The sequence below is a fragment of the Podarcis cretensis genome (genome assembly GCF_951804945.1).
Source record: "Podarcis cretensis genome assembly, chromosome: 3".
NCBI classification, from domain to species: domain Eukaryota; kingdom Metazoa; phylum Chordata; class Lepidosauria; order Squamata; family Lacertidae; genus Podarcis; species Podarcis cretensis.
This window is the reverse complement of record NC_137172.1, coordinates 67,970,968-67,994,780: the sequence shown is the minus strand read 5'-3', so window position 1 is coordinate 67,994,780 and position 23,813 is coordinate 67,970,968. Positions and strand designations below refer to the sequence as shown.

The 23,813-nt window shown below is 40.4% G+C and overlaps 1 protein-coding gene across 3 annotated transcripts in view; it reads left to right on the top strand.

The window, feature by feature from the left end:
* Positions 1–22,377, top strand: part of NCOA7 (nuclear receptor coactivator 7) — a 46,821-nt gene extending 24,444 nt beyond the window's left edge. For 2 of the 3 annotated variants that reach the window (XM_079970754.1, XM_079970753.1), the window contains exons 9-15: positions 610–778; positions 6,166–6,313; positions 14,713–14,856; positions 15,417–15,569; positions 17,938–18,033; positions 19,042–19,115; positions 20,100–22,377. In XM_079970754.1, the coding sequence (XP_079826880.1) occupies positions 610–778; positions 6,166–6,313; positions 14,713–14,856; positions 15,417–15,569; positions 17,938–18,033; positions 19,042–19,115; positions 20,100–20,235 (920 nt within the window). In that variant the 3' untranslated portion in view covers positions 20,236–22,377. Of the gene's footprint in view, positions 1–609; positions 779–6,165; positions 6,314–11,853; positions 12,399–14,712; positions 14,857–15,416; positions 15,570–17,937; positions 18,034–19,041; positions 19,116–20,099 lie in introns of those variants that run through there. The other variant, XM_079970755.1, reaches the window with a different exon arrangement.
* The last annotated feature ends 1,436 nt before the right edge of the window (positions 22,378–23,813 follow it).

The window sequence follows — 23,813 nt, the reverse complement described above, 5'->3', positions numbered from 1 at the left end:
TTACAGACTGCTTAACAGCACAGTTATGTCCTACAAAAAATTAACGAGTCTGCCCTTGATTCTCATCTCTTTCTGCAGTTGTTTCTAGAGAAGTGGAATACTCTTGCGGTTTTTTCTTTCTTATGACTTGAATATAGTTGGAATGTGTCAAAAAATTGAATTTTCCTAATTGTAGGGGCTACATTAAAACCCACTTGAACTTCTTTTTCTGCAGGTCAAAGTATCAAAGTTATAAGTTGATTTTTTCTTTTCTTTCTGCAAAGTATTTTTGTTGATTCCCTTAAATTAGTCTTGGAGGAAAACCAGCTGCAATTTATATATATATTTATGTAAACTGAGAATAATAAGGCTAATAATTTCCTACCAGACCTTCACCATGATGTTGCAGGGTGCGTTGCAATAATTTTAAAATACAGTATTAAAAGCAGTTGAAATACACTGAAGGGCAGTCAGTACAGAATGTTCACAGAATATACATTTAAATATAATAAATTCAAAACCATATTCTGCATTTCTTAAGTCACTCATTGATATAGGCTAAATTGTGCTGCAGGCCTGGCTACTGTGCTCCATTTGCTATGTTATAACTCTGTGGTCTTTTGGATTCAGATATGCTTCCTTCAAAGGAAGAGAAAAGCAAGTCCCCGCCGATGTTTCTGTGCATTAAAGTGGGCAAGCCTATGAGGAAGTCCTTTACTTCTCAAAGCTCCACAATGGCTCAGCAATATAATAAAAGAAGAAAGCAACCGGAGTACTGGTTTGCTGTTCCACGAGAAAGGTAAGCTGTCACTTTTCAGGACCATTCCGGAGTTTATAAGAACTACATTTCTTGCCCACCAGCTGTGTGATTAGTGCTTCTGTTAGAGAAGCCTTTCATTTTCCAGATATTCTTGTTATTGTTTTGTTGCCAACATCATGCAAATGGAACCGAACAGGGTGGTTTTCCCTGCAGATACGTGGTGTTTTCTTCTGTCCAAGGCACATTCAGCTTATTCTTATTGCTTTGTGGAATGTGATAACACAGCCTGGCTGGTAACTGTGTGATGTGATTAGTGATAAGTATCACAAACCCCATTACGAACTCCGTAGCTCTTGCTGGCTGACCTGGTGTAAGCCTGACAGAGGGAAAACAAACCTTTAAAAGATTTGCCAGCATAATTACGCCTATCCTAGCAGATCTGGGGTTTGGATTTCTCGCTTAAAAATTGAGTTAAAAACAACAACTGATGTTCACAGAATTTCAAGTAACAGAGGCCAAACTAGATTAGAAGCTACATGTGTCACTTGCAATGATGTCAGCTGAACTTCTTTTTTTATATATATATATAAGAAACCCCAAGGTGCACATGGATAAAACCTAATGGAAGTTTCTCTCCAGGACAGCTTTGTGGGCTAGTGGGGGAGGAGGGTTGTTTTTATCACAACAGTCACGGTAGAGGAAATGATTGTATTTCCTGTCTCTTTACACAGTGGTCCTGATAAAAAAAATCCCCTCCCTGGCAGCCACTATATATATTAAAAACTCCCTTTTCCTCCCCTGCCTTTGCATGTTTCGTCTCACATCTAGTTTGACCTTCAAACAGCTTCATCAAGAATGAATGGGGGAAAGCCTAAAATAAATGGGTGGCAAAAATAGTTTAAGGGGAATAATAGTCCAGAAAAGACTTAGCGGAAAGCAGATTAAGTCTGAGAAAGGAAGCACTCTAGACTCTTTCCAAAGCTGAAGAGTGAACTAATGGAGTGACTGAACAAGGCAGTAGCAAGAGTTTTTAAAATGAAACACAGCTGAAGCTCGTGTGTGTGTGTCAGATATTTCATTTGAGTTCTTAGAATTGTTCCAAGGTGATGTTTTATTATTAAGAGCTGTCTTGCATTTTATTTATGTTGCAACACATCTCTTGATATTGAAGCATGACCCATAACAGCATTCATAAAAGTTCCAAGAACAAAATGAAACCATTGGATGAAATGATGGATTCAGTTCCTTACAAGTTTATATATAGATGTGTTTAAAGTACTACAAGACTCTTGGCTGTTCTTACCACAACAGACTAGCAATGCCATCCATCCTGGAAACGAGGTCATGTAGCTGATAAGCTTGCTGATGGATCATGCAGCCCATCTGCATGACTGACTTTGCAATAAGGTACAATGTGCCACAGCTGCAGTTCTTGGCGTCTTCTGCTGGACACGTCTGTCTTCTATGTGACTTTGGACATGCAGCAAGCGCTCTCTCCCAAAGCATATCTTACTTTGTCAGCGTAGACCATGAAACCGGTTAATCAGTGACTTTGGCCACTGTTGCCTTTGTGATTGTGAAATAGGAGGAGCCCTTATCTTTGGCACGAAACTCTAGAAGCAATAATCATTAGGGAGGTATGCTTTATAAGGGTCCTTCTTTGCGCTGCGTGAATCTTTATGTTGACCCAGTTGTACCACTGCATCTAGCCAGCTTACTGAAAGTCCTTCATTGTGTATCTTGCAATGGGGAATTTCAACAGTTCTAGAGGGTAAGTATATTATTTATTTATTTATTGGATTTATATACCTCCCTCAGGTCTCAGGGCGGTTCACAGAATAAAATCAAAATATAAAACCACAAAATACATAATCAGGTTAAAAACAACCCAATAACCCCTCCCCCCCAAAAAACCCCACATTTTAAAAGGGCATAGGATGTATAAGCATAAATAGGCTGTGTTACTTTTGTATGTGCTTGTTATGTTTGAAGAATAATAGGCTAGTAGTTTGTTTCTATAAACCTCTGCAGTAGTGCCTGCTTTACATTTGCCAGTGAGTTAAAAGCAGGGATGACTAGAGAGAGTTACTAGTGCTTAATAAAGCACTGGCAAATTGCACAGCAGCCCCTGCTGCAGAATATTATGAATATTACTCTCTTGGGAACCCCCAAAAAATTTAAAGGGGAAAAACCTGGATGTACATTTCTAAAATACAAGATAAAAAACAAATAAAACCTACATACAGCAACAGTGTTTTGTGTTGTGTAGGCTCCTATTTGTTATGTGCAAATGGCTTTAGATGCCTATTAGGTCCATAAATTACCATATAGCATATATTCAATACAAAAAACAGCGACAATTTGTTGTTGACAAAGGACACCTGGACATATAAAGGGCCCCATTACCTTCAGTAGCTTAGGGTTTCATCAGACCTAAATCTGGCCCTGCACCTACCCTTCTGCAGCCAGTAACTATATAAATCATGCTAACTAGGTAAAGTAAAGGTAAAGGTACCCCTGCCCGTACGGGCCAGTCTTGACAGACTCTGGGGTTGTGCGCCCATCTCACTTAAGAGGCCAGGGGCCAGCGCTGTCCGGAGACACTTCCGGGTCACGTGGCCAGCGTGACATCGCTGCTCTGGCGAGCCAGAGCTGCACACGGAAACGCCGTTTACCTTCCCGCTGGTAAGCGGTCCCTATTTATCTACTTGCACCCGGAGGTGCTTTCGAACTGCTAGGTTGGCAGGCGCTGGGACCGAGCAGCGGGAGCGCACCCCGCCGCAGGGATTCGAACCGCCGACCTTTCGATCGGCAAGTCCTAGGCGCTGAGGCTTTAACCCACAGCGCTACCTGCGTCCCTATTGCTTGTTAATTGTGCATCAGTCCCCCAGTCCTGACATTGCTCCGTGCAACTGTTATGCTGCATTTCCAACAACCACCTTCTAGGTGCAGTGGTGGCCAAAACAGAGTTTTTGTTTCTCTGAGCAGGGACTGCGTCCTTTGTAAGTTACCCATAAGTCCACCTGGTCAAACTTATTTGTGTACAAATAAAGCTTTGTTTTAGAAGAGTTGGAGTGATTCTGAAAGGCTGGCAAACAAGGTCACTCGCTTGTTTTGACTGGCATGGGCTTTACGTGTTTAGCATTTCAGACCTTAAAGCCTTTGATCAAGATAACATGATTACGGTAAGTTAAGCTTTGGTAATAAAGAGTGAGAGCCACAGCTCATGCCCACCCACTGGTGTGACTTGTAGAATGATGCCATTCAGTAAGATTATTTGGAATGAGGAGAACTGGACATTTAAGTTTGCACTTAGCACATCTACAGCACTCACAGCTGTAGGTGGAAGCACCACAGGTAGAGAATTTTCTGTGCCCAGTGCAAAATTTGTACAAAATATATTCTTGACCAGTTCCCTACCTTCTTCCCACCCTCTTCCAGAAACTCAGCACTGTCAGGTTCTCCCTTAGTTTCTTTGTGTATTCCCTGTCTGCAAATTTGGCAACTAGCCTTTGTCTACAAATCAAAATGCTTTAAGCTGGGGGTAGGGAACTTCTTGCGGGGGCAGGGCCAGATCCAAAATCAGCCAATCTTCTGCAGGCTACACTGACAGGTGGTTGGGTCCACCCGCCTGTCAATCACCTGGCACCAAATGATTACGGTAATTCGACCCACTTATTAGGCTGGAACTTATTCATCGTTGTTTTAATCCAGGGGTAGCCAACTCTCAAGTGACTTGTGATCTACTTTCAGAATTAAAACCTTCCTTTTTTTGGGGGGGGGGGGGTTTCAGCTCAAAGTTGTTGAGCTTTTTTAGGGAATAAAAAAGCTGTTTTTGGGAGAGGGTTAAAGGCAAGGGACAAAGGGGTGAAGTTCCTCACAAAAAGAGATCTCTATGGATGAAAACAGCAGCACAGAGGAAGCTCCGTCTTCCCTTCCATAGATCAAACAACAATGGAGGGCGGGGCGAGGGAAGGGAGCCAGAGATCGACTGTGATCTACCAAAACCTCACGGTGATCTACCAGTAGATCATGATCGACCTGTTGGACATCCCTGCTTTAATCAGTTGACAAGCTTGACTTGAAGAAAGTGAGCTGAGAATCCCTGAAATTAAGACAGCTTGAGACTCATTGCTTTAAATGTGTATATGAGAGTGATTTATATGGTTTATCTTTTTATCTAAGAACGGTGACGAGATTAATAGTTGGCTACCAGAATTACACGCAGTAAAATGTTTATGATTTGATAGTCTTTAACTAAGTGATTGCCTTTCCCTCAGCAGGTTTATGTTTCTGTCTGGTTCTCTAGAAATTAGTTACTTGATATATCACTTTGGAAATAGGCAAGTTGATCTGTTATGGAAACAGGTACTTAGGAAGTTGAGGTAATTTTAATCTGTTTTAGTATTTTAACTTTTGTATGTTTTAAAGTACTTTTGTAGTTTTTGCTTGATTTTCTTGTTTTATCCTATTTGTAAACGGCTTTGAGATTCCCCCCACCCCAAAAAAATCAAGTGATATATACATTTTGCGAACAGTCTTCCCCATTCTGCTGCTCTCCAGTTGTTTGGGGCTACAGGTTCCAAGAATCACTGACCATTGGCAATGTTGGCTGGGACTGATGGAAACTGTAGTCCAAACTGTTTGGCGCTCACCAGGCTGGGAAAGGCTGTAGTGACACAAAATGAAACAGTGAAACATCATGTGGAAAGACATTAAGTGAGTCACTTGCATTTCTAGAGGGATTCCCCCCGCCCCAGTGGATTGGTAGGAAGTGGTTGCAGAAAGATTAGATAAAATTGCACCTGCCTTCCCTCTGTTTCTCATGGAAAACCAAAACTCAGGCTGCGGATCACAAGCTGTTATACATCTGGTTGGCCATTGGAAGAATAAAATACTGGATGAGCTGGGCCTTTGGTCTCAGCCAGAGTGGCCCATTATCTCTTTATGAGTTTTTATTTTCATATTTGTTTATCACTTGATAATTGCAGCTTCAAAGGATGGTTTGTTTCCTGTGCTCTCTGAATGCAGCAATACTCTTGAATCAGTATACTGAATGCAAAACTGCTTCAAAATCGAGGGATAAGAGAGTTTCAATGTTGAATACCTACAGTATTTTGCAGTTTGGGTGTTCTGTGAGGTAGGAGTAGGGAGAAAGTGTAAGCCTGAGGTTCACTCCAGCTCTCACCAAATATTTGGTCAAAATCAAGAGCTGCTGCCACATTCACTGAACATGTTCAAAAAAGCTTCATTTAGGTATTTGGCAAGTGGTGTTAGTATTTTACACTTGCCTAGGAGTAAGTTCTACTTAACTGATTTGGGCTTACCGTTGAGAAGATGTGCTCAGAGTTTTACTGTTAGTGAATCTGCCTCCCACGAAGGGTTTCGGAATGCTCAGCCCCTATCTTTTTGCTTTCACTTCACAGGGTCGATCACCTGTATACCTTCTTTGTACAGTGGTCACCAGATGTGTATGGCAAAGATGCTAAAGAACAGGGCTTTGTTGTGGTGGAAAAGGAGGAGCTTGACATGATAGACAACTTCTTCAGTGAACCCTCAACAAAAAGCTGGGAGGTGAGTGGTATCTGTTTTCAAATCAGAAGTATTTGACACTCCATGGCAGGATTGATCTATAACAACACATCTGGCTGCCAAGGAGATTTATTCCTACTGATTGTAACCTGTCGTTGGCCTCTTCTAAAGTAAGTTCATAGTCCTCATGGTTTCATGCATGGTTGGACCATGTGTTACAAAGTACAAATTCAGCTTTTCATGGACTCGGCTACAATGAATAAATGGATAATACAGTCCTATGTTAGTTTTATACTGAATATCGCAGGTTAACTGTAGAGTTCAAATAAAGAACTACATGCATTTGTGACAAGAAAAATGTATTTATTATTTATTCAACTTAATAATTCCAAAATCAACAAATAAATACATCAACAAATACATAAACATATTATTACAATTTTTAAAAATTACTCCAAATATAATAAAATGAATTACTGTATTTTGTACGTTTGGGTTCCTGTATAATATGAAAATACTCCATTTTTCTATAGAATATTTTTCTTTTGTAGTACTAATAAATTCATTATAAACATATACACTCTGATTTTTCAGTAGCCATTTTGAGGCCTGTTTCCTCTCATATTTCCTGGTAACTGAGTGCTCCTGAAACCAGACATAAATTCCCTGTTATTACTATTATTAATAATTTATACCTCGCCTTTTCCCCTAATGGGACTGAAGGCAGTTTACAGACAAAAACCAGAATGGCTAAAAACTGGAAAATACAATTAAACATTGATAGATTTAAAACTTTATACTTATATAAAATATGCTACAAGGGAAAGAGATACAACTGGATACAACACAAAGACTATGAATTCTAGCAAAATATATTTCAGTCAAATATATTCAGGTTCACTTGTGCAAAATAAATCCTAAACATTTAATCAGTCCCATGTCTTATCTTATCCCTATTCCTAGGAGCTCAGGGCATGCAGTTTTATCTTCACAGCAACCTTGTGAGGCTCATTCATGGTCAAATAATTTGTCCACTACAGAAACAATCTTTCTATGAGTTGTTAGTATAATTTCTTCTTGTTCTTGTTGGCATCCCTGCAAAACTCTTCATTTTGTTTGTGTATTAAATTTATATCTTGCCCTTTCTCCCAAAGGAGCCCAGAGCAACAGTTACATAATTATATGGTTAAATATTTATTATTTAATCTTGAAGCAAAGTTTCTTGTGTTTAACAAAATTGTCTAGATCAGATACACACTTTATTACTGCCATTAATTTTTGTAGACAGATACTTTAAATTCACACAAATCAAAGGATTTGTAGGGTAAGTTAAAGATTTGTGTCATCAACAGGACAAAAAAATAACAATACAGGTTATGTAGTTGAGGATCAGATGTTAACTTGCAACATCTGCCTGTAAGATAAATTGTTAGAATCTTTGATTCAGAGGCATACACACATTCAGGATTTTTTAAAAAAATGGGGGGGGGGGGAGAGATGCAGCTCTATCGAAGCAATTTTTTATGCAAAGATTTTGGAGGGATTTGTTGGATAAAATTGAGGAAACAATGGGATATGATATTCCTTCAGGTCTAAAACATAGGATCCTTAAAAGGAAATAGAGTTTTATTTTATTTTAGAATTATTGTTCAATTTACTTGCCATCAAATGAGTTTCTTTTGCAGTGGGAATTTATTGAAAAAACCCCACATACAAATCCCTGTAATTTCAAAATGACTTTATGACCACCTTCCAGGCAGCAATGAAACTGATCGGTGTACAACATAAAATCACAACACCTGTTTTATTATGATACAGAACAAAAATTTTCAGAACACATTAGCTCATGAAGGTCAAGAAGTAGTGGACAATAATAAAAGAATGACATGTATCTTAATGCACAGTTGGGCAACTGCAACCTCATTTTGTGCAGCCCCTGCTGCCTCTTGAATTTTCTCCATCGGAGCTCCTTTCTTCCTTGTTCATTTCCTCGTTTTTCCTGACCTTTTAAGTGACCCCCTGTCCCACATTCTGTGTAGTTTTGGAAAAACTGGTTTGGACAGTTGATAAAAACTAACAACCCCTTTTCCGTTTATTTCTTCCCAGTAGTATTTATATATTTGATTTATGAAAACAATTAAAGCATTGTTACATTAAAGCAAATCAGAACATTCAGAAAGAAATCACATGTAGCTTGAGGAACGTAATCCCTGCTAACCCAAATAACTCTTCTGGACAGTTGCTCCTATACTAAATGTACCAAAAAGCATAGAGTTAGAAAGCTAGTGGACTATACCCGTTAGGAGTATGACATATGGGCAGACAATTCCTATTCAACTCTCAGCTCAGGCAGGAATCCCTGAGGTGGCCAATCTCACAGCAAACATCACTGCCTAAAACATCACTCCCTAAAACTGCTATGTGCCCTGATTTTTGTGGTGGTAGTGGTGAAGTTGGGGAGAAATTTTGGCAGGAAAACAATATGAAGGGAGATCCTGATCCAGACTGAGGCATTTTGTGAATAAAATAAAATTTGATTTTTAAAAAAATCGTCTTTGGGGAGATAAATTTGTCCTGTTTGAGTCTAAGCTTCACTGATCCTGCAGCTACTCACTACCCTATGGAAGGAAGGAATGGGAGATGCTCTTTGAGGCAAGAGAACTACTGATTCTACTACATTGTTTGCATGTGGTGGCAGTGAGAATGTGTCCCGTCCCTAGACGACCTGTGTGTGTGTGTGTGTGTGTGTGTGTGTGTGTGTGTGTGAGAGAGAGAGAGAGAGAGAGAATATGAGTATACATATGAGATGAACAGAAAGGTACCATTAGGAGTCGTTTCTGTTTTCCCTACAGAAGCCTAAAGTTGGCACAATTGCTATCTCAATCATTCAGTTATTTTCTTTGTAAGATATATATATATATATATAGACACACACACACACACACACACACACACACACACACACACACAATCTTTACAGGGCTGCTTAAAAAAATTCAAAGAACCTTATTATTTCCTTTAATTTCATTTATATAAATGTTTTTATATTCCTCTGACTGGAAGCTGAGGGTGGCTATTGATATAAAGGTGTGTGATAATTACATTTTTAAAAAAAGTCAATAGGTCCAGACTTGCTGTTTTAGCCTAAACTGCCAGAAGCGGCTTAGCTGTTGCCAAATAATGGGAGGGACAAGCTTTGTCTAGGAATAACTAGGAAAGTGTTAATTGTTCCAGGATATGAATCAAGGCTGGAAAGCAAAAGGCAGGATAAAGGCCATTCAAGTTGCCACAGGTAGGCAGGTATCCATCCCGCTGCTGATTTCCTGGCAGCGGGGCACTAAGATGTGTTGGTGTCCTTCCTTTCCTCTGACTTAAAGCAGAAAATTTAACTGATTTGGATGATATAAAACTATAAGATTAACAGCCATAAACATTAGTTTAAAATAAGTAAAATCTACAATAGGCTATCCGTTTATCCAGTGTGTGTGCTCCTCTGACATGCTGTTTTAGCCTAAACTCCGGAAAGCAGTTTACCTATTTCCAAAAAATGGGAGGGGCTAGCTTTGTCTGGGCATACCTGGAAAAGTGTTAATTGTTACAGGGAATTAATCAAGCACTGGAAACTGTGAAAGGCAGCAATGCATGACGTATTGGTTGGGCCATTCAAGTTGCTGCATGCGAAGGATATAGAGACTAGCAGTGAGAGCACACAGATGTTTACCATGTGCCCTTCCATTTTCTGAGCTCAGTGCTGACGTTGGTTACCAATTTCAAGTTCTTCCTTGTGTTGAAAAGTCACAACTCAGTCAGAAAGCATAAAAAGGAACAAGAGTTTATATACCCCTGAACTCCAAAATAAGCTTGGTCTACTACATACAATAGGTTTTAATGGTTTTACTGTATACCACCTTGATATTTTTATGAGTTGGCAGTTTATATTCTTCTAAGTATCACACCTCTATGACTAGGAGACTATCTCTTTTGAGATGCACAGTAATTTTCTAAATCACTGCAATACTCATAAATGAGGTAATGGAAAATTTGGGCTACTCCTAATTGTGACCCAGGACAGGGAGCCTAAATGATTACATTATATATGCTGATTTAATATCAATTGCACAGTGATAAGTTTAAAGAAAGATGGGTTTAACCTGTTTTAATTTGTTTTGATTGGATTTGATTTCATTCCTCTTAAATCAGTTTTGAACTTTAAAATCAGGTTTTTTTTAAAAAAAAATCTTCACTTGCATTTAAAAAAAATCTCTCTGATAAAAAAGAGAACAAGCTAGTTAAAGAAACTGCAAGTGGCATAGGGATGTGTTCAGCGTAGCACTAAGTGGAACAGTCAGGGCAAGGATTCTTCCTTGCACAATAGAACATTTGCCCCCTTCCCTCCCCCAATGAAATCTATTCTGAGAATTCCCCCATCCCTTCAGAGCAGATTGGGGATAGTGCAGAAAACATGTGGGAGGAAAAGAGGGAAGAAATTCCATCACGCTAGCGGTAATCAGTGCACTAGTGGAACTATTTAGTTGAATTCCTTCCAGTAGCACCTTAGAGACCAACCATATATAAAGTGAGAGGTTGGGGAGGGGTATTTACTCAGAAGGGTGGTGGGAATGGTTGATGACTGTTAACAACTGCAATTGGTCTTACAGGAAAAAACAAGCAAAAGCTCATACCAATAACAAACGTACGGTAGTTGGTCTCTAAGGTGCTACTGGAAGGATTTTTTTTTATTTTGTTTTGACGACGGCAAACCAACACGGCTACCTACCTATATTTAGTTGAATGCCACCCACTTTTCTCAGGTTGTGGGTACATATGACCTGTGGTGGCATGGTAGAGGAAGGCTTGACTGCATATTGAGACCAAACAGAGAAATCAGTTGAAGCAATTACGGTATTTGCCATCACACAGAAGACAGGATCCTAGATATGTGGGTGTATGATCTGGAGTGGCCTGAAGCTTATTTTGGGAAGACTCCCATATTCTTTTCTACATATTCTGGCCATTATTAGCATGGTCCCTTGATAGACATATAGTTTCCTGAACCCAGGAATTCGTTCCTGAGGTCCGTACTTAACCTGAAACTGTTCTTAACCTGAAGCACCACTTTAGCTAATGGGGCCTCCCACTGCTGCTGTGCTGCTGGAGCACGATTTCTGTTCTCATCCTGAAGTAAAGTTCTTAACCTGAGGTACTATTTCTGGGTTAGCGGAGTCTGTAACCTGAAACGTATGTAACCTGAAGCATATGTAACCTGAGGTACCACTGTAGCTAAATAGGTACCGCTCCGGCAGGAAGGTAAACAACGTTTCCATGTGCTGCTCTGGTTTCGGTGTTGCATTGCGCCAGAAGCGGCTTAGTCATGCTGGCCACATGACCCAGAAAAACTGTCTGCGGACAAATGGCTCCCTCGGCCTGTAAAGCGAGATGAGCGCCGCAACCCCAGAGTCGTCTGCGACTGGACTTAAATGTTGGGGGCCCTTTACCTTTTAAAAATGTCATTATGACAGCCTTACTTAAGAGAGCATCATTCCTTGTGATGGCTGGAGATAAGTGAAATCAAGAAAGGACACTGCAGCTATTAGGAAGTGATGTCCCTTATCTAATGCTGATCAGTGGATGTTTGATCAGTTGGGTTTAGAGGAAAAGTGCATTGACAGGTGATAAAGAGTGTACAAGAAAATCCTGGGATTCCTGCAATTTTTTGGGAATAGGTAAGAGAGCCTGCTCTTGTGAAATCTTGGAGCCACTGTAAATTTATGTTTACGTAGTGCATGGAAATGGCAATAAAAGTAAAAGTTGTTGCAAAACCTAATCTGAAAATGGACTGCTGCTGCTATCTGACTCATACCCTATTTACAATAAAGTCTTTTTGCGTTGAATCTGTTGCCAGGCTGCCCTTGGGCTCGTTCTAGAGAAAACGAAAGTAAGTTTGGTATATAAGGCAGTTTAGAAAGCAGCTTGTTTCAGAGTTAGCTGTAGAGACAGGAGCTTCACTTGTGGTGAGAAATCAGAAGGTAATAAAAAAATGAAAATCATAAGAGACAGACAAAAGGAAACGGCTGTGAATTTTCAAATAATATTCTGTGCCAAGCCTGACCAGGAGCCCTTCGTGAAGGTAGGTTAAAATGAAAGTTGTTGTCTTTTAGTTCTTTTGTTTGCCAATTCTCAACATAGAACGTTCAGAATGGGAGTGCTGTTTCCTGGTTAATAAAACTGTTCTCATCATAGACCATATTGAAACGTAGTTGCAATTAAGATACGTTGCATATCATTTTTTATATGCATGACAAATGCAGTGCTGCACATGGTGTGAGATCAGTGGCATAGCGTGGGGGGTGCAGGGGGTGCCGGCCGCACCGGGCGCAACATCTGGGGGTTAGGGTTAGGGATAGGGTTAGGGGGCGCAAATCCAGGGTTAGGGGGCACAAATTACTTGCCTTGCCCCGGGTGCTGACAACCCACGCTACGCCACTGTGTGAGATCATGTTGTTGCCCTTGTTGTAGAATGCATTTCTGTTGAAATTGTGATTTCTCATCTTGGTACATATGCCTACTCTGAAGTACGTACTATTGAGTTGCACTTATTCTCTGTGTATAGGATTACGGCACTAAAAGAGCTGTAAAAGGAGTTTCTGCTGTTGCTGTTTGTTTTTAATCCTGTCCTTCAGTGTGTATGCAACTGCCTCTTCACATGCAAATAAAATGCATATTTTGCATCTCAATTGCAGGTGCACATAGTCAACATTTTGTTCCCAACTTGGGAAACACGCTGGCTCTTCTATCTTCTGTTTTTCTGTTCATTGTTTTTATCTTGTTTTCATTATTGTACCTTGAGATTTTAATTAATCATTTCAAGTATTTCCATAAGCCGTCCCTGAGCACTTCCTTCCTGGACTTGAAAAAGGCAGACACGCTCCTCTGAAGGACAAGTAGCATATATGAGGTGTTAAATCACATTAAGTTGTTTATTAGGTTTAATTTAGATTGGGGTATGTGTTTTGCAGTTGTTTTAATGTTTAATGCTTTTATGACTGAAGTACCTCGAGCAGGCTTTTATTCTGAAACATGACAAAAAATTAATGAAATAAAATAAATAAAAGTATATTACAGGTTTCCATCAAACAAAAAGCTATCTAAATAGTAAATCCTTTAAAAACATTTCCCTCGTTTTTACAATGGTAGTAGAAGTTGGAGGGTCACGGCATAGGAGCTGTAATGGAAAACATTTCAAATACGATGACCTAATTTGACCATAAGCCAATAAATGTCCATGTTTATTTTACACTGTCCTCTTCCTTTGACAGTCAAATATAATGTAGCGAACAAATTAGATCAATATATATAGATGTCCATTACCATAAAACAACCCCTTTAGCTATTAGATTAGTCATATCTGATGTGATTCTATGAGAGGCCATGTGGTTGGAATAATGTGGTGGCATGGATAAAAGCCAGAGAGCAAACTCCTCCGCATTATAATATCATCCTCTCTATGAACTCTCTGCCCGTTACAGAACAGTTCCTTAGCATACATGTTAAATAAGGCAACTTCTTCCTTTGCTGAATGAATATTACAGTTTAGGGTCAAAAGAGTCCTCTGGGCTTAGTTATAAGGCCAGTCAGTTGCCATCCAGTTGACAATATTTGACCATTGTTGGCTAGATAATCTGGAAGAAAGGAGTCCCCTTGTACAGATCACAGCAAACACAAGAGTTCCTTGGTTTGTGAGCCCTTCAGGGTGCCTGGATTGGGGGCATAGGATAAATCACTTGTTCCATCAGCACAAGGATTTCTCCTTGCGCAGCAGAATGTTCTCCCCCTCTCCTCCCCCTCTGCAGGTTCCCAGATTTGAGAAATCACATTCCCCTAGCGCTGTTAGTGGAATGCCAGCCACACATTCTTATTTTAGGCCTCCCCTTTTATCCTCCCATTTTAAAAAGTAAGAGCACAATCCCGGTCAAAGTTAAGTATTTTAATTCTTGCAGATTTTAGTAAGAGATATTTAGTTTGTGGTACTGTTTACAAACTCAGTTGCTCCAAAGAAAGGGGGGGGGGTAGCTGATGCTAAAAGCAGCCCTTTACTGTGTTTCCCTCACAATTTAGTTTGTCTAATTTTCGCCCGTGACTAGGTAAACCTGTTCTGAATGAGATAGAGCTATGCCATTGTTACCTGGGCATTAGTTTACTCTTTTATAGAGCATTTCTTTTCACACATTGTGTACTGCATCAATCAAATAAGTAAATTTCAAGATGCACATGGCATACCCCCAAAAGGTATGAATAGATGGTTTTGCTTCCCTAGCCTTCCCTGTGCTGGGTCACTTTCTCTCTTATAAAAACATTTGAGTACCACTGATCTAGCATTATGGAATAAAACTATTGTCAGACTTTTTTTAAAAAAAGAGATCTCTTTTTAAAACCCTTTTTAGATTATTACTGTAGAAGAGGCAAAACGGCGAAAGAGCATTTGCAGCTATTGTGAAGAAGATGATCGACGCAGTGAAGAAGATGAAGATGCTTTGCCTGTCTTAAAAAACCAGAGTGTGCTCTTAGAAAATATGCATATAGAACAGGTAAAGTGTATAAAGGGGAGAATGTATGTATGTGTGTGTAAGTATATATGTATATATGTGTGTGTGTTTATATAAAATCAGAACATGTTTTGTGTGATGTAGTGGTTAAGAGCGGTAGTCTCGTGATCTGGTGAACTGGGTTCGTGTCTCCGCTCCTTCACATGCAGCTGCTGGGTGACCTTGGGCCAGTCACACTTCTCTGAAGTCTCTCAGCCCCACTTACCTCACAGAGTGTTTGTTGTGGGGGGTGGGGAAGGGAAAGGAGAATGTTAGCCACTTTAAGACTCCTCCTGATCGTGATAAAGCGGGATATCAAATCCAAACTCTTCTTAAAATCCAAACTCTTCTTAATTGTGTGCAATGCATATTAATTTTTGATGCTTTATAAATGGCAACCAGGGAGCCCCGTCCTATGGAGCTTGTTCATGCACCTCATTGTACAGAGGTACAGCTCTGATTATAGGTTGAACTGCTCAGTTCTCATACAGGACGGAATGAAATTTCTAGTGCCACATCAGTTGCATTTTACACTAACTACAATGCTGTCTTTTATCTTCTAGCTCGCCCAGTGCCTGCCTGCAAGGGTTCAGGGATATCCCTGGAGGCTAGTCTACAGCACACAAGAACATGGAACCAGCTTGAAAACACTTTATCGTAAATCGGCATCTCTTGATAGCCCTGTCCTGCTTGTCATCAAAGACATGGACAATCAGGTTAGGCACCACAACAAATCCTGTTTAATTGTGTTTTGTTTTCCCTCTTGTTTCCAAGTATTTCAAGTATTAACAAAAAGCACAATTTATCTCTGTCTTGTGGCTTCAAGTTACTTGAGTGCTTCATAGTGTGAAAAGTACTTTTGCTTCGTGTTTAGATTACATTGGCATAAAAAAGCACAAGTTTATGGATGCCATTGTTCTTCTGTCTTAAAATGGTTGAGATCTAATTATGTCTGCCTGCTTGTGCCCCACTTTTCAATGGGACTTCTGGTTTCTTATCCTCCAGCCTGCACCCCAGAAACTGCTCTGGAAGGTTCTCCAGCTCTCAAGAGCAATTTTCGGGCATGCAGGGGCTGGAATGGAAACCCTGTTGCCCTAGTGGACATCTGCTCATGCTACATTGGATTTTGCTAGGGGTTTAGATGGAGGAGCAACTTAGAATACTTGTAACTTTTGCACAAGAAGAGAAATAATTATTAATAATAATAATAATAACAACAACTTTATTGTCAATGTACAACCTGTGTACAATGAAATTAACCAAGCCTCCCCCCCATACACTCAATCTCATTGCACTTTGTGTGCTTATTGCACAACAGACCAACCCTGAAAGTCAGTTGCACTATATTATTTTCCGTTCAGCAGCCTTACAGCCCACAGATAGAAACTGTTTTTTAGCCTGTTGGTACGACTGATTACTGGATGTGGGTGGTGCTGTGGGTTAAACTACAGAGCCTAGGACTTGCTGATCAGAAGGTCGGCGGTTTGAATCCCTGCGATGGGGTGAGCTCCCGTTGCTCGGTCTCTGCTCCTGCCAACCTATTAGTTCAAAAGCATGTCAAAGTGCAAGTAGATAAATAGGCATCGCTCCTGCGGGAAGGTAAACTGTGTTTCTGTGCACTGCTCTGGTTCGCCAGAAGCAGCTTAGTCATGCTGGCCACATGACCCAGAAGCTGTACGCTGGCTCCCTCGGCCAATAAAGCGAAATGAGCGCCGCAACCCCAGAGTCGGTCACGACTGGACCTAATGGTCAGGGATCCCTTTACCTTTATTTACGACTGATTATACTTCTATATCTCCTGCCTGAGTGTAGAAGATTAAAGAGGTGCTGAATCGTCCCTGAGAATTTTTCTCGCTCTCCTAAGGCATGGATTCCTTGTGATGTCATCTAGTGGGCTCAGGAGACAGCCTATGATATCATGTGCTGTGTTCACCCCCCTCTGTAAAGACTTTCTGTCCGTGGCTGTCAAGCCAACGTACCACCCTGTGATACAATATGAGAGGACACTTTCTTTTGTGGACCAGTAGAAGGAGGTCATCAATTGTTGTTTAACATTGTTCTTTCGCAAAACCCTAAGGAAATTGAGTCTCTGTTGGGCCTTCCTAACCACCTGAGTTATATTGTTTTTCCAAGTGAGGTCTTCACTAAGGTAAACTCCCAGGAATTTAAAGGAAGAGACTCTCTCCACACAACCCCCCTGATATACAATGGGGCTAGTTCCCCTCTCTTCCTCTGAAAGTCCAACACCATCTCCTTTGTCTTGCTAATATTTAGGTGCAAGTTATTTTCTAGGCACCATGTAGATACTTTTTGAACCTCCCCTCTGTATGCTGATTCATCTCCACCTGCAATTAGACCCATTATGGTAGTATCATCTGCAAACTTAATAACTGCAGTAGCTGGATCAGATGAAATACAGTCATATGTATAGAGCGAGTACAGGTAGGGACTCAGCACACATCCCTGTGGGGTGCCAGTGCTGAGCTTCAGGGAGGGAGATGTATCAGGCCCAGTCCTCACTGTTTGTGTCCGATCCCTCAGAAAGTCTTTAATCCAGTCACAGATGGTAGAAGAAAGGTCTAGTTCCATCAGCTTTTTGATAAGAATGTCTGGAAGGAGGGTTTTAAAAGCCGATCTGTGTATTGAAAACTGACACTAAGATAGGTGTGAGAGGACTGATAGAACCTCTCTGTGCCTTTTATTGGGGCTATTTCCATGTGTGCATGCTGCAGATGTTTGAGCTTTCAGCTCCTGATAATTCAGCAGAATGAAGGCATCTATGTCTCCTTATCCATTTCTGAACTGCAGTCATATTTATTTACGAATATTTATAAACCAGCAACTCATTACAAACCATTGTGCATGCAATGAAATCATTGAAACATATTATAAAAATTTTAAAATCATAAAATACAGAATAAATGACCAACGCTTAAGAGATATGAAAATTGTCATCAATGTTTGCTTTTCATAGGTTGGTTAAGTAAGTAAAAACAACAGTAACCTTGTTTGAAATGTTTTTGAATGTTTATGCCTTTAAATGTGGAAGTATCTTCCAATATAATCGTAATTTTGTTTTGGCAGGTTTTTGGGGCTTATGCAACTCATCCTTTCCACTTCAGTGATCACTATTATGGCACTGGAGAAACTTTCCTATACACATTTGATCCTCTTTTCAAGGTAAGGTGCGCTGAGGATAGTCCTAACACTTTACTTACACCATATGCTTGTTTATGTGAAATGATGCTGAGACTTGTACAAAAGCTCGAAGGTGCATTTCTGAATACATTATTAAGCACACCAATGAAAGGGCTTAAATATACTGATGCTGTTGTATTGGCACAGCTGAACAAGCTTCAGCTTTGTTGGTGTCTGGATGTGAGCGGATCCTATGTAAGTCTGGGCTTCTTGAAGGAAGAACCGCATAAAATAAATAGGAAAGGTTGCATTTTCTCACAGAGGCCACATTTTTTTAACATGGCTGTTCAGGTGGAAATTGTACAAATCTTCTGTGAGTTGTAGGGAATGTAAAAGAGGACATACAAGACTGTAGGAGCTACAGTGACTTGTCAATACTGTGAATAGCTGACTTAATTTTTGCAATAGGAAAACAGAAAAATGAGGAAGGTGAAAGCAGCCACATTGTAACATTGCAAAATGTTCTGCTTTTAATAAGATTCACACCTAGGAGCATGAATTGACACACAAATAGAGAGGATCAAAAACAACTCAAGAAAAAAAGAAGACTATATCAGAATCACCATAGGGAATGTTTAATGCTTCTTGTTAAAACGAGCTTGGGACAACTTTTTTTTTTACTTAAGACCAGGGCTTTTTTTTTCCAGCCAGAGCTCACCGGAACTTAGTTCTGGCACCTCTCAGGGGGGCCATTGTAAGGGAAAGTTGAATGCTTCTCAAGGAATGAAAGTGTTTCTAGCTAAAAAGTCTTGAGCAGTGCTGTTTTTCTAGAAGAAGAGGTGCCAGAACTCACCATGAATGCTTCCCTCGTTCTCTTATTCTGAGCAGGAGCAGGCCCTTATTCCATCAAAGGCAAAGATGGTGAATTTTTGACACAAGTCATGTAACTCTCTCTTGCACTTCTCCCCCCTAACCATTGCTTACTGTCATTCTGCCACAGCTGAAACCAACTGTGTTGAATAACTATGATATTATACTCTTCTCCCTTAGGTCTTTAAGTGGAGTGGAGAAAACACCTACTTTATCAACGGAGATGTAACTTCCTTAGAACTTGGTGGTGGAGAGTAAGTTGAATAAGTTTCTTTATTAATCATATTGTTGAAAACCCTCTATGGGCAACCTCTTCCTTTGGGGTTAATCTCTTCAACCATCAGAACTTGACATGAACAAAAGCTCTGAATGCGTGCATGGCTCTTGTGCACATAGCTGCACTGACTTGTGGGCAAAGGAATATAGGAGGCTGCCTTATGCACAGTTAAAACACTTTGTTCATCTGGTTCAGTATTGTCTGCACAGATTGGCAGCAGCTCCCCGGGGTTTCAGGTGGGTCTCTCCCAGCTTCACCTAGAGGTGCCGGGGGTTGAACCCAGAACTTTCTGCATTCAAAGCAGGTGCTCTGTCACTGAATTGCAGCCTTTAATTACTTATTTCAGTTAAATAATCCAGGACAGTAAAGGAACCACATGAGTTTTTGCCCCAGTCCATTGAGGTCAGAAGAACCATGCACACAACATGTGCAGAAGCCTATATCCAGGTTCCATATATAGTCATACTTCAGGTTGCGAACGCTGCTGGTTGCGTGTTTTTGGGTTACGGACCGCACCGAACCTGGTAGTACCGAAACGGGTTACTTCCGAGTTTCGGCGCATGTGCAAAAGCACTAAATCACGCTTTACGCATGCGCAGAAGCACCGAATTGCCACAGACGCGGCGCTGCAGGTTGTGAACGCTGTGGGTTGTGAACGTGCCTCCTGCATGGATCACGTTCGCAACCTGAGGTATGACTGTATCTGGAAAAAGGCCATGTTGACATGTTCCTTTTTTAAACAGCAACAATCCTCTCCTGTCTACTTTGGGGCAAAAACCAACAGACAGGATTCAACCAAAGGTTTTTAAGTCTTGTTGACTTCATGGGAAGAAGGCTAAGCAAATGTTTAACCCTCTAGCTGAAAGAAACAGAAAGTTAAATTGGGCAAATTGTGTCATCATTTTTAATAAATCAAAACTGAATAAATCAAAGTTTTCAGCTAATTTTCTTCTCCTTGCAGTGGCAGATTTGGTTTATGGCTGGATGCTGATTTATATCATGGTCGGAGCAATTGTTGCAGCACATTCAATAATGATATCTTATCCAAAAAAGAAGACTTTGTCATACAAGATGTGGAAGTATGGACATTTGAGTGATGTACATGCTGCCTTAAAAAGTTTACTGAGCACTCAGTGGATGTTGAATATTGGAATGTAGACTGCCTCACAATAGAACATGCTTCTCCTGCCCGTGAAATCTGGTCACAGCCTGGCTGCACAAGAAGATTTTAGGTCAAAAAGTGGAAAGACTTAATTGCATTTTTAAAAATGACCTCGTTTATGTCGTATTTCTGCCCTGCCGGTGATCTTACAGCATGGATGCAAGATGCTTATGGAAGGCATTTGCGATATACAAGTTTGTTTAAAGCAGTCTCATTATTTTTTGTAACTGTGAAAGAATACTGGTGGAAAAACATAGACCTGTATAGTACATTCCATGTGTATTTTTATTCTGCTTACATGAAAACCAAAAAGAAGTAAAAGTTGGGTTAGCAAATTCTACTGCGTATAGTGATGGTTTCCATGAGAAAGGGGGTTAGTCTTTCAAATCAGTATACAGCACTTAAAGGGAGCATTTTTAAAGGAACGTATTTATTGTTTGTATAGTACATTTTTATGAAATGTAGTAGGCATGTTTTTTCTTTTAATATTTTAATTTCAAAATTTGTTAGGAAGATTTATTGACTGAAGTAAATGTCTTAAGCGGTGGTGATGAATCATTTCATTTCTTAGGTATTTTTTATACGTTGCTGGTTTTTTTAATTTTTGTAAAAGACTTCGTTGTTGCTTTGTTCTTATTATTTTAGGAATCTTGTTTTTGGGCAGAACACATTACTTTGGATTGTTGGAAAGCGGTGCATTGTCAGTTTCCATTATCAAACACAGCTGTCTGGTTGCGTGCTGGAGACAGATCCTCTTTTTAAGAGGCTTAACAATAAAGAAATACCTTTTGAAACAGTGGCATTGTTATGGGGCAAAAAACAGATTCTTAAACTGTGCCCTATAAATTATTTGAAATTCTTTGTTAGAGAAAACTGTGTCATGCCAGACTAGCTTTGCCCTTCTTTTTTCTTGTAAAATGTTCTCTTTCTTGAATAAGAGTTGAACCCTGTGGTTGCATTCTGCTTTTTAAGCAGTCACTTTTCTTTCTGCTTTTTTTTTTTAAATGGCGTAATGAAGCAGTACTTGAGAGCACTGGGTCCAAATTCAGTAAGAAAGACTAAGTGCTGCCAGTTAATTGAAACTGGAAACCATTTTTGGTTATTTGCCACTTCTAAAAAATATTTTGTTAGGAAGAGGAAGATATGAAAAGACAGTGCTATTCCTTCCTGAAATGCTGACATTCTCCTAACTTTTGGGAGCCCTTGATAAGCCTTTTAAAAAAGCAAATAAACTCAACATGAGAGAAGGGATATTTTTTTAAAAAAACAAACTGTACTTCCTATGCTCCTGAAAAAGTATCGGTCAATACACTATGCTTGTCACCCTTTAGGATGCCTTCACAAGGCCACCTGTGTCAACCTAGGCTGCATCCTTACATATTAACCAGGTCTTCCCCTGCTCATGATGGCATTGCATCCAAATGACTTGGAAATAACTGGAACCATCCATCTTGTGCTATATGGCCTGGTCAACCAGATCCAGATTACAAAGAGTAATTTCCTTCACATATATATTGCTTCTGTGTAGGAAACTCCGTACACAAGTGACATGGGGCAGACACACACATGTCTGCTTTGGAGTGCATAGAGCTGCACACTAACAATTTGAGCTTGCTGCAGATAGAAAACATCACATGTGGTAGGCACATAATTCTCTACACAGGAGTAATAGTCTTTGTGTACAAAACCGCTTTAGGGCATTTTGTTAACACCTGCAGCCTACACCTTTCACTCTTCTTACCATCTGTTCTACTCTGACAGATTTTCACCATTACATATTAGCATAATACTTTGGAGACATTCCAGGGAACCTTGAAAGACAGTTTTAACAAGGATGAGACACTTGCAGGTTGTAAGCAAAAGGGTTTTTTAAAAAAATAATGGACGTATTTCATTACTGTTATACACAGTTCATTTCATTATATTGTACTTGTCAGAGCATATCTAAAGTTTGTGTTCTATATTCGAAACAGTGTTGTCCTCTCAAGATTCTGTGACCCTTCAGAAAACTATGGATATTTAATATATGTAATGCAGTGCTATCGCAACATTTTCAATAAAGGAATTTATGCATTCATATGTTTGACGTGAAATTTCTCTCCCCACTCCAGACTTAATAGTCAAAGATGACAGAGCTGGGAGCACTAAAGGCTCCCCCTCGCTAAAATGCGCCCCCTCGCCCAGCTTGTCCGGAGTTTTGGGCTGGGCTGCCATCAGTATGCTGATGACACCCAACTCTATCTGTTGATGGATGGCCATCCTGACTCGGCCCCAGACACACTGGCGAGATATCTGGAAGCTGTGGCTGAATGGTTACGTGGGAGCCGGTTGAAGTTAAATCTTCGATACCTCCCTCTCTATGGAGGCGCAGATTACAGCTATAACAAAGGCAGCATTTTTTCATCTCCGCCAAGCTAAGCAGTTGGCCCCTTATCTCTCTCGCCCTGACCTAGCCACTGTGATCCATGCGACGGTCACTTCCAGACTGGATTATTGTAACTCGCTCTACGTGGGGCTGCCCTTGAGACTGACCCAGAAACTCCAGCGGGTGCAGAATGCCGCGGCGAGACTCCTTATGGGGTCTTCGCTGCGAGATCACATTCATCCAGTACTATACCAGCTGCACTGGCTCCCGGTGGAGTACAGGATCAGGTTTAAGGTGCTGGTTTTAACCTTTAAAGCCCTATACGGCCTAGGACCCTCGTACCTACGGGACCGCCTCTCCTGGTATGCCCCACAGAGAAACCTACGGTCTGCAAATAATAACATCCTCAAGGTCCCAGGCCTCAGAGAGGTTAGGCTGGCCTCAACTAGAGCCAGGGCCTTCTCGGCTGCGGCTCCAATCTGGTGGAACGCTCTGTCACAAGAGACTAGGGCCCTGCGGGACCTGACATCTTTCCGCAGGGCCTGCAAGACAGAGTTGTTCCACCAGGCCTTTGGTCAGGGTGCAGCCTGACTCCCTCCTCTGGCAACCTGCACAGAATCTTGCTTAATCGGTTGCCATTAATTTGATTTTAATCAATTTTTATAATGAAATATTTTTGAATGTGTGATTATTTGATTGTTTGATTATTGTTAGCCGCCCTGAGCCCGGCTTCGGCTGGGGAGGGCGGGATATAAATAAAATTTATTATTATTATTATTATTATTATTATTATTATTATTATTATAGCTTGCCATATTTGATCTATAATACTTCAGAGGGATAATTATTGACGTTTCCACTCAAACTTCTAAATGTTGGATTTCCCCAGAAATTGCCTTTATCAAACTGCTAGTGACACAGTGGGCATTTGCTACATCTGGAACAAGAAGGCACTAGTTCTGGAATTTGGCAATGTGTAATAGTAGGCAAGAGAGTAGCTGGTACAAATGACAAAGGGATTACACATTCCTTACGCTGAACTCTGAACCACTTTGAAACTCTCTTCGGAAAAACATTGTCGCTTGGATGCTGTGTGTCCAAGTGGCAGTGCTCCATATCACATCCAACCCATCTGCATATATGATTAT